Source organism: Xenopus laevis, chromosome 8S, assembly GCF_017654675.1.
Source record: "Xenopus laevis strain J_2021 chromosome 8S, Xenopus_laevis_v10.1, whole genome shotgun sequence".
NCBI lineage: Eukaryota > Metazoa > Chordata > Amphibia > Anura > Pipidae > Xenopus > Xenopus laevis.
The window spans coordinates 37135497-37147137 of NC_054386.1; the positions used below are offsets into that span (position 1 = coordinate 37135497).

At 41.0% G+C, this 11641-nt stretch overlaps 1 protein-coding gene across 9 annotated transcripts in view; it reads left to right on the plus strand.

Moving 5' to 3' along the window:
- The window catches only part of wnk3.S (WNK lysine deficient protein kinase 3 S homeolog), a 76020-nt gene that overhangs the window by 26462 nt on the left and 37917 nt on the right, over window positions 1–11641 (plus strand). For all 9 annotated transcript variants that reach the window (XR_005963867.1, XM_041575020.1, XM_041575016.1 and 6 more), the window contains 7 exons: window positions 5404–5576; window positions 6808–7028; window positions 8693–8850; window positions 9085–9173; window positions 9604–9823; window positions 10881–11175; window positions 11353–11555. Coding sequence is in view for 8 of the 9 variants with exons in the window: in XM_041575020.1 (XP_041430954.1) it covers window positions 5404–5576; window positions 6808–7028; window positions 8693–8850; window positions 9085–9173; window positions 9604–9823; window positions 10881–11175; window positions 11353–11555 (1359 nt within the window). In the remaining variant the exon portion in view is untranslated. The remainder of the gene's footprint in view (window positions 1–5403; window positions 5577–6807; window positions 7029–8692; window positions 8851–9084; window positions 9174–9603; window positions 9824–10880; window positions 11176–11352; window positions 11556–11641) is intronic.

Here is an 11641-nt window from a genome sequence, read left to right on the forward strand (position 1 = left end):
TTATACCCTCGTTAATAGTCATTTAAAAAAGAAGGGGAAAACACATCCACTTGACATCCAGTGCACCCACGGGGTGATATTCCACATTTGTGAACATATTGCACTATGTCTGTTTTTTATTTCTGTTGCCACAGGCGCTGATCACTTCTTATACATATCCCTTCTGGGGGTATATATATGCTCGATTTTAGATGCATCAGGTGTTGGCTGGGGTGCACACATGGGAGAACTATTTGTGCAAGGTTCTTGGGAATTTAGACAAGTATCCTCAAATGTTCTAGAGTTAAGGGCAGTAGGAGAAGCCCTGTTAGCCTTCGCAGATCAGTTAAGAGGAAAAAGTGTGAAGGTCTTTTCAGACAATACCACAGCAGTGGCCTATATACAAAAGTAAGGAGGCACAAGAAGCATTGTATTGCTGCAGGAGGCAGAAACGATATTCCAGTGGGCAGAACTATGGCTGGAGAATCTGACCAGGTGTTGAAAACCAAAAAGCAAATTTTTTAAGTCGCAGTATAGTAGACCCCGGAGAATGGAGTCTTCACAAAGACATTTTTCAAGATCTAATAGATACTTGGGGGGTACCAGAGGTGGACGCCATGGCAACCGTTCAGAACAGGAAGTGTCCGAAGTTCTTTTCCAGGTACCCCTGCAAGGAAGCAGTAGCCGTAGACGGTCTGAGACAAGACTGGTCAAGAGGAAAGTTCTAAAGATAGAGCAGGAATCGGCCAATGTGATAGTAGTGGTACCATATTGGCCAAGTAGACCATGGTTTCCGTTACTTCACAGATTGTCTCTGGGAGAACCCAAGGAAATTCCAATATTTCAAGGGTGGCAGTCCCAGGGGATGTTTCAATTTCACGAAGAAGACCATCTAGCCTTGATGGCGTGGAGATTGAGAGAAAGGAACTGAAAAAATTAAATTGTAAGGAGAAGTTGGTAGATTTCCTGCTAAAATCAAGGAAAAGTTCTACATCAATATAATATTACAAGATTTGGGATAAGTTTGTGCAATCTTATCATCTCAGAGGGGCAGGACCCCTGTTGTGCTACAGCGTCGATGGTGGTGGAATTCCTTTTCTCTGGATGCGAGAAGGGTCTGCACATGAGTACCCTCAGAGTGCAAGTGTCAGCCATTTCAGCACTAACAGGGAAAGTATGGGCAGTTGACCCGCTGGTGAAAAGATTCTTCAATCCCCTGAAGAGAGTTAGACCTCACATGCGGAGATATTCACCACCTTGGGATTTGCCTTTTGTCCTAGATATGCTGACAAAGCCACCTTTTGAACCACTTGAGGATATTTCATTATGGAATCTTACTCTGAAAGTTATCCTGCTAGTTGCCATAACATCAGCATGTAGAGTGGGTGAGCTAGCTGCACTATCGGCTGTAGAACCATTCACAGTGATATTTAAAGATAAGGTTGTGCTGAGGCCTGCTTTCAAGTTTTTGCCGAAAGTCATCTCGAAGTTCCACATGGATTAAGAGGTGTCTCTTCCTTCCTTTTGTCCATCTCCTACGTCCGAGAAGGAGAAGCAGTGGCATAAACTAGATTTGGTCAGAGCCCTCACGATATACTTGGAAAAGACATGGAGAAAGTGGAGAATTCCTATCATACTTACCGTAATTCTCTTTTCCTGGCCACTCTCCATATCAGCATTACAACCGGGAGCTCCTCCCATCCCCGCCCATAGACCAGAAACGTCCCTCCCTCTAAATCTTTAAATCCCCTCTGGAGACCACCTACCTTGTCTAATACCAAGCATCTGTACTTGCCTGGGGGGGAAATGCTGATATGGAGAGTGGCCAGGAAAAGAGAATTACGGTAAGTATGATAGGAATTCTCTACTTTCCTGGCCACTCCATATCAGCATTACAACCGGATATACCGAGCCATACATTCCCTAGGGTGGGAAAAAACATAACCAATAATGTTGCAAAAATCTTTTTAATAACTAGAGAAAGCCAGGTGGGCTCCTGTTGCAAAGGCATGGTTACTTGAAGAGGACAAATCCAAACTAATGTTTGATGAAGGTTCGAGTCGAAGACCATGAGGCGACTTCAGATATTTGTGCTGCTGGCACATCTGCTAAGGCTGCCCAAGAAAAAGAAGAGAAAAGAAAAATTGAAAAATGGAGGGACCTACCTAGCTTGTAGGGCAGAGGCACCTGAGGCAGAGGAGTCCATGATGAAGAATAACCCTGCAGAAGGGCCTATAAGAACAGCATAGAAGGCTTAGAAATAACTGAAGACAAGCTAAAAAATCCAGGGAAACAGGGAAAGTATGGGCAGTTGACCCGCTGGTGAAAAGATTCTTCAATGCCCTGAAGAGAGTTAGACCTCACATGCGGAGATATTCACCACCTTGGGATTTGCCTTTTGTCCTAGATATGCTGACAAAGCCACCTTTTGAACCACTTGAGGATATTTCATTATGGAATCTTACTCTGAAAGTTATCCTGCTAGTTGCCATAACATCAGCATGTAGAGTGGGTGAGCTAGCTGCACTATCGGCTGTAGAACCATTCACAGTGATATTTAAAGATAAGGTTGTGCTGAGGCCTGCTTTCAAGTTTTTGCCGAAAGTCATCTCGAAGTTCCACATGGATTAAGAGGTGTCTCTTCCTTCCTTTTGTCCATCTCCTACGTCCGAGAAGGAGAAGCAGTGGCATAAACTAGATTTGGTCAGAGCCCTCACGATATACTTGGAAAAGACATGGAGAAAGTGGAGAATTCCTATCATACTTACCGTAATTCTCTTTTCCTGGCCACTCTCCATATCAGCATTACAACCGGGAGCTCCTCCCATCCCCGCCCATAGACCAGAAACGTCCCTCCCTCTAAATCTTTAAATCCCCTCTGGAGACCACCTACCTTGTCTAATACCAAGCATCTGTACTTGCCTGGGGGGGAAATGCTGATATGGAGAGTGGCCAGGAAAAGAGAATTACGGTAAGTATGATAGGAATTCTCTACTTTCCTGGCCACTCCATATCAGCATTACAACCGGATATACCGAGCCATACATTCCCTAGGGTGGGAAAAAACATAACCAATAATGTTGCAAAAATCTTTTTAATAACTAGAGAAAGCCAGGTGGGCTCCTGTTGCAAAGGCATGGTTACTTGAAGAGGACAAATCCAAACTAATGTTTGATGAAGGTTCGAGTCGAAGACCATGAGGCGACTTCAGATATTTGTGCTGCTGGCACATCTGCTAAGGCTGCCCAAGAAAAAGAAGAGAAAAGAAAAATTGAAAAATGGAGGGACCTACCTAGCTTGTAGGGCAGAGGCACCTGAGGCAGAGGAGTCCATGATGAAGAATAACCCTGCAGAAGGGCCTATAAGAACAGCATAGAAGGCTTAGAAATAACTGAAGACAAGCTAAAAAATCCCTGCTCAGAGAGCTTTTCCCCGCTCCTCTTACCTGTACTGTGTCACCAAGAAAAAAGACTCGAACTGCAGTGGAACTGGAGCAGACTGGAACTGGCAGCATGAACGCTTGTTAACACAGGTTTATAAAGGTGCGCGCAAGCATGAAGAGGAAGGGGAAGTCGGGTAGGGATTATTGCCCAAAAGTAAAATGGCCGCCGCCTGCAGAGCGACAGGAAACTGACCGCTGGTTTCCCACAACCAAGATGGCCGCCACCATTCCTCTGCAGACATTGAGCGCCGACGCTAAGGAAGCGCAGCTTCCACCCCCAAACCGCATCCCAACTGGAACAAGGGGAAACAGCCTGAATGAGGCAGCGCACGGAACGGATCTCTCCTTTACTGAAGGGCTGCGCAAAGGACAGACAGCCTCTGGGTATGGAAGGCTCGTGGGTGACGAAGGGGGAGGAGAGGGAGAATAAATCCACTGCTCCCTCCCAACAAGAAACCCTTAATTGCTTAATAGGAAAAGAAAGGACTCGAATGTCAGAGGCTACCTAAAAGGGTTACCTCTCTGACATACCCTCTAAAGACAGAGAAAAAATCCCAAGAGGGATATTCTCTGTAACTATCTGTCCCAGCCATAACAAGGCAGGGAGGAAGATGAAACACTCATGCCATTCCACCTCAGGAAGTTCTTAACTTGCCCAGGGGATCTTTAACAAACTAGGAGGAACCTCCGGTCAGCAAGGACAGAAAGAAAAAAGACAAGGTAGGTGGTCTCCAGAGGGGATTTAAAGATTTAGAGGGAGGGACGTTTCTGGTCTATGGGCGGGGATGGGAGGAGCTCCCGGTTGTAATGCTGATATGGAGTGGCCAGGAAAATCTGAATATGTATTTGTCATTCCATGCGGCTTCAGAAAAGGAAAAGCTCCGTCTAAGAAGACAGTGAGTTCCTGGATTGCGGCAGCAATTGCAAAGGCGTATAATACAGCAGGCAGGAAGGTTCCTCTGGGGTTAAAAGCCCATTCAAGCCGGGCATTGGCAAGTTCCTGGGCGATGGAAGCCAGGGCATCACCAGAAGCAATCTGTAGAGCGGCAAGATGGTCGTCAGTTAATACGTTCATCAAGTACTATAGATTAGATATCCTTTCCTCCCAAGAAGCGAGATTTGGGAGGACGGTTCTACAAGCAGTTGTAAATGTTACTGAATAAATTATGTTTACTGCATTCTGTGTGAAGTCCCTCCCTGATTAGCTTTGGTAGTTCCCATTGGTGAATCACTGTCATGGGTGACAAAGAAAACAGGAAATTGTTTCATTACTTACTGTAATTTCTGTTTCCTGGTCACTTTACATGGCAGCATTCACCAAGGAATTTCCCACCCTGCTGGACAAGCTTTCAACTAAGACAGTGAGTATAAAAGGGGCGGGCACTTTTATCTTGCTAGGGGAGGTCCCTGTCCATTGGCCCGAAGGGAGGGTTTAACCCATTGGTGAATGCTGCCATGGAAAGTGACCAGGAAACAGAAATTACGGTAAGTAATGAAACATTTTCCTGTTTTTGAGTTTTGGCAAAAAAAAATTTAGAGAATTTGAATTTGCCATTCGAACCTTAGTAAATCTGCCCCATAATATAGGTTATTGAAAGACGTCAACCAGGGTTTCTGTCCTGCAAGTCATTGATGTGCCACTTGCTTGTACAGCCACCCAGGCTGATGATTCCCATGTGGGAGTGCCATTTTAACAAAAGGCCATACTGACTGGCTGAGCAAAGGAAGTTTTGGTGCAGTAACCCAATTTCAGGGAAAAAAAACAAATCTACAGTAGATCAGTGTTGTACATTATTACATTATTTAGCTTTATGAAAGACATAGACTCTGTTGTGTGTGGGTTTTATTTTAAAAGAACAAAGGTGAACACCTTTATAAATAGTCACAGTCAGGAGGAAGAATAATGCTAAAATAAAAATGTAACAACAATATATATATATACACAGTACATACATATATATTTATTTATTTCTTGTGAACAGGACAGGAAGTTAACCAAAGCAGAGCAGCAACGATTCAAAGAAGAGGCCGAGATGTTAAAGGGCCTTCAGCACCCAAACATTGTGCGGTTTTATGATTCTTGGGAATCTTCGCTGAAGGGAAAGAAATGTATCGTTTTGGTCACGGAGCTTATGACATCTGGCACTTTAAAAACGTAATAATCTCACAGAACATCTCTTTGCATGTATGTTTTTTTTTTTGTTTTTTTTTAGCCAAGGAGGAAAAAAGTATAGACATCCTACAACAGGGGTCCCCAACCTTTTTTTTACCCATGAGCCCCATTCAAATGTAAAAAGAGTTGAAAAGCAACATAAGCATGCAAAATGTTCCTGGGGTGCCAAATAAGGACTGTGATTTGCTATTTGTTAGCCCCTATGTGGACTGGCAGCCTACAGGAGACTGGCAGTACATATGTGCAACCAAAACTTGCCTCTAAGCCAGTAATTTAAAAAATAAGCACCAGCTTTGAGGCCTTTGGCAGCAACATCCAAAGGGCTGGTGCGCAACTTGTACAGTAGCTCATGAGCCATTGGCTTGGGATCACTGTCCTAGAGTATGGAGATTCCCACTCACCAAGTTTCTGCAAATAGGAAAAAAAATCTACCTTCTATTACAATAAGCTGTGGCCTCCTCCTTACATGGGAAATAAACTTAAGTTTAACCCTGCTCTTGATCCTTTTGTTCTTTAAACAAAACTTTAGTTAGACATCAGTTCCTATATGAAAAATGTACAGTACTTCTTTCCGCTTTCAGGAAGCTACTCCTAGCTCGTTAACTTAATCACAGCCGAGCATTTCTCTGAGAGATCCTAATGTTTAAAGTACAGGTACACTGTTCCCATTAAACTCTACAATGATGTCAAACATCTCAGGACCCATCAAGGCATGGCTTCCTTTTAATAATTATTATTATTCTTGTTATACAATATTACTATGCATAAAAGCAACCCATACACAGGCTATAGTTTTTAAAGTCTTAATGCATTTGGACAGTACATCAGCAGTTTTAAAATGAATTTAATTTATTTTACCATTTTGAACCTCTTTGCACAAAACACAAAAGGATGTTTTTTTCCCTAAGAAATTATAATTAGCACAAAAATTTCAGTTACAAGCAAGAATTGCAAAGTTAGCTTTGCACTAAGATTATTAATGTCCATAGTATTTTCTTACTTGCTAAAAGGACATACATGTATTTCTTGAAACTATCTAATTTTACCACATATAAAAACAAGAATCAATATTTTACCTACAAGTTTCCTAAAGTATAGTCAGTGCTTCTGCAAGCGTAATTCCAGTGCTGAGACTGTTTATGTATTTATTTTGAGTTTTATGTATTTATTTTATGTGTTGTGACAATAAGTAAAAAGATTCTGTATTTTTCAGGTATTTGAAAAGATTTAAGGTAATGAAGCCGAAAGTACTACGGAGCTGGTGCCGGCAGATCTTGAAAGGACTTCAGTTCCTGCACACCAGGACACCTCCCATAATCCACCGTGATCTGAAATGCGACAACATTTTCATCACTGGTCCCACAGGCTCTGTGAAGATTGGGGACCTTGGTCTGGCCACCCTGATGCGTACATCATTTGCAAAGAGTGTAATTGGTGAGGTCCAGAAATAGCCTTTGAGGATCAGCAATGCACCATAACTTAAGCTCCTTCTAGCAATTACAGGACATAGGGGGTAATGCAATAATTGTCACAAAATTTGCCCTAGGGCAGTAACCTATGGTAACCATTCAGCAGAAAGAAATTGCTGGTAATCTGTTTAAAAGCAAACATCTTATTGGTTGCTGTAGGTTACTGCTCCTGGGCAAACTTAGTGCCTTTTATTAGATATGGGGGATAATGGGGGTTATGCAATAATTGGCACTTAATTTGCCCTAGGGCAGTAACCTATAGCAACCAATCAGCAGAAATAAATTGCTGGTCACCTGTTTAAAAGCAAACATCTTATTGGTTGCTATAAGTTACTGCTCCTGGGCAAACTTAGTGCTTTTTATTACATATGAGGGTTAGTTTGCTGATGTCAGACAAACTACAATACCTTTTTTGCTTATGAAGCTACTTCAAGTGAAATTAAATGGGAACTAAATGATGATTTATTTTAACAAGTATCACATTGTAAATGCTTTCTAGCCTGGACTGTAACTAAGGGGAAAATAGATATGTTTAGGGCAACAACACTGTCGTTTTGTATGTCCATGGGCAGTGGACAAAACATTTTAAATTGCCCCTGTTCACTTAAAAATGTCCCAGGTATTGAACCAATGCAGCATTCTGTGTTACCAAACAGAAATCATCTGGCAAGAAGGTGCTTTCAAGTGATCTGTATTCAAAATGAAATGGGGACTATTTCAAACATTTATCCGCTGCTCATGCAACTTCAAAAGGCCTGAGCAACAAAACAATTGAAATTGCCCCATCTGTTATTGCTTGACTGTTTGAAGGTGTCATGTCTCAGCTTCAGCTATCTACGAAGCAGGATAAAAGGTACATGCAGAATACAGTGACGTGTCTATAACCCTGTTACTTGGGATTCTGAGGCTGTATGTGTTGTTTACAGGAGTTATAGGCTGTTCTGAGCAATGTTTAAAAGCAAGATACACATAGTAAATATGTTTTGTCTGGCCTTGTTGTCAGATGATTGGATCTATTTTGTCTGGTCTTGTCAGATGATTGGATCTTTTTCTCTGGTCTGAGCCATTACTACGGCTTTTGGGTCAATGTGATTTGAATCAATGCGGAGCAGTCATTCACAGTCTTCAGCCGATAAGATTTTCCCACAGCCCAGTCAATGCCTGATGAGCCCTAATCAGATATTGATAAGAGAGGGTTTTGGGTCCTTACCTGGGCCAGTATGCTGCTGATGTTACCTCATCTGGTAGCAGGTGTGAAAAAAATAGTACCTAGTGTTAGGAGTATATAACAGAATAGAATATCGGCTTGATGTAAATGAAGAGTTTGAAGATGTTTAATCAAATGCTTGTTCATAAAATAGCACTGTAATGTTGATTCTATAGGCAAAAATGGTAACAATGTAAGATAGCTGGCAATTTCTCCTGTGTTACAATATACTTATTTCCCTAATATATAATAATATATTGTTATAATGCGTTCAGATGTAATGTTGTTAACTAATTGTATTTTTTATCATTTTTTTATTGCAGTTATGCATGGTTTATTAAACAGCCAAAGTAATCTAGCAGCTTCTACTGTCTTTCCTTTTTAAAAGAAAGCAATAAAAAGGTATGGTACTGTCTCTGTAGGAACACCAGAATTCATGGCCCCAGAAATGTATGAAGAGCATTACGACGAGTCAGTGGATGTCTATGCATTTGGCATGTGCATGCTGGAAATGGCTTCATCAGAATACCCATACTCAGAATGCCAGAATGCAGCTCAGATCTACCGCAAAGTAACCAGTGTACGTCTCCCTTTTAGTCTGAATTTGTTCTACGCCTTAGACAGTCACTAACAATGTAGCATCCGATGCTTTGCTATTTATGTCTTGCTAGGCAATGCACTCTGACAGGATTTCAGTATTTCTAGTAGATTTTTCATTCTACTCTACACTTCATTAAATGACAGTTTCTTTACAATACAATTTCACATAAAGTTATCAGCTTGAATTGACTGATTATATTTATTCTTCCCTTAGGGAATCAAACCTGCCAGTTTCAATAAAGTGTCTGATCCTGAAGTAAAGGAAATAATTGAAAGCTGCATCCGTCAAAACAAGGTTGAAAGGTGAGACAGAAGGCTCTGCCAATGCATAACATTCAGTCATTTCTAATTTTTTATGGGCATGGCTGCTTCAGATGATAACTAGGAGTGACAAGATATGGCAAGAAATTTTGCAAAAAAAAATAAAAGGTGACATACTTTTTTGACAACATCCCTCCAGTCACAACTTATTGTAGTAAGTCACTATCACAGTTCTTTTTGTAAACCTTCAGAACTTTCATGGCAGGCCATGTTTATTTTTATTAGCCACGTTACAACCAGGAAATACACTTCTCCACATAAGAAAAAAAGGCTGCATTAATGTTTTTCATACTGTCTTAAATTGCCTTTAACTTCAGGCATGATGTTTTCTGAATAAAAGAAAGGCCCGCTGATGACAAAATCTCTTTTTAATGTGTATATGTTTGTGCTCTTCTTTTTATGCTGATTATAGGTTATCCATAAAAGAGCTTCTTAATCATGCTTTCTTTGCGGAAGACACTGGTTTGCGAGTTGAACTTGCTGAAGAAGATCATGGTACAGATTCCTCACTGGCCTTGAGGCTTTGGGTGGAAGATCCTAAAAAGCTAAAAGGAAAACATAAAGATAATGAAGCGATTGAGTTCGGCTTCAGCTTAGAGACAGACAACCCTGATGAGGTGGCATGTGAAATGGTAAGATCCCAGCTATGTTGTCTTAAAGGGGTTGTTCACCTTCCAATGCTTTTTCTGTTTAGTTATTTTCAGATAGTTCATCAATTTGTGACCATTTTTCTAATATTTAAGTTTAAAGTTAAATTTTTCTTATTTCTTTCTAAAGCCACTCTGTGAGGGACGGTTCTAAATTAATACATTTATTGATACATTTCTCACCTTTGGCCCTGCTAATCAAAATTATTGAATTAAATTTGATACAATAGTTGCTAATGTCCCACAGATGCTGCTGAGAAATGTAGCAAATTGTAACAGTTCAGAGAGAGAGCGGAACTTTAAACTTAAAGGGGAACTCCACAAAAACTCCCTTAAAACATAACTTACGCTTTTTGAAAAGTAAACATAATTTCAAGCAACTTTTCAATATACATCAATTAAAAAATATTTCATGATTTTTTATGGTTTCTGACAGTTCCCTAAGCCTAGCCCCCTGCTCTCCTGCTGATCTTTCTGACTACTTTGCTGAGCTGGCTGACTACTGTTACTTTGTATCAGCAGCCAGCTGTCCTTCCTGCACACGTGATTTCAATAAGGAATGGAACATCACAGTGTAATGCATTGTGGGTTATGTGGTTCCTGCATGCTGTCTGTAAGCTGCGTAGAAGGTGTTACAATTTGTAACATCAGTATTCCGTCCTGTCCCTCCTTCCCTGCCAGGATTTCCAAATGATGCAGAAAAAGAAGAACTGTTAAACAGCTGGATTTCAGCATAGAAAATTGTATTTATTCATACTTTTTGAAGAAATGGGTATCTGTGCTTGGTATATTAGGGGTTTCTGTGTTATGTGGGCCTCTTAATCAAATTTTGGTTTGGAAGCTGGAGTTCCCCTTTAAGTTTTGGAAAAATGGTAAAAAATATGCAAAGAAATTTAAAATAGTCTTTATTTCTGAAACAACTGAACTAAAAAAAGTTTTTGGAAGGTGAAATCCCTTTAAAATATCCAGAGTAAAATGTTTGCATTCTGGACTGCACGTTGTGTTGAGATGTTTTAGTCTGTTTATCTTCCTGCTGCTTTAGGTGAAATCTGGCTTTTTCCATGAAAGTGACGGTAAAGCTGTGGCCAAATCTATTAGAGACCGAGTGTGTCTTATCAAGAAAGCAAGAGAGAGGAGGTTGCTGACAGGGTATTCTGAGGATCGTCGTGATTCACATAGCAGAATTGGGGGGGCACCACCTGCACGAGCTGCAGTGCCCATTCCTGCAGTATACCAGCAGCCAGCTGGACATGAGAGTGAAGAAACTGAGGTAGATCAGCATGTACGCCAGCAACTACTGCAGCAGCAACAGCTCCAGCAGTGCTCTACAGTCACAGGTGCATAAAGTTAAGCTAAAGCTGAATAATCTTGTTTTAGAATTTTGCATAATTCCTGCTATATAAAATACTGACAAGAATTAATAAGTAGAGCACCTAGATATATGAGAGGGATGCTTTCAGGTTACATTTTAATTTTTTTTTCTCAATTTTTCTTTTTTAAATTGTGCTTCACAGTTCCTGCTGACAATCAGCCAGAAGCAGGGGCAGGATCTGTCATGCATTCAGATACTGCAAGCCAGCACAGTGCAGTCTTTACCGTGAGCCATGAACAATTAAGGTGCCAGCAAGTTTTTGTGGTGCCGCAGGCAGAAAGCAGTCATGTGGGTCAAGTCTACCAGTCTCAGCAAGTAGTGGGGCAGCACCAACAAACACAGCAGGTACGCCCCAAAATGTATATATTTTAACATCAAGTCATTTTAACAAAATCAAATGGAAATGGGACTGTTCATAATTTTGCATGTGT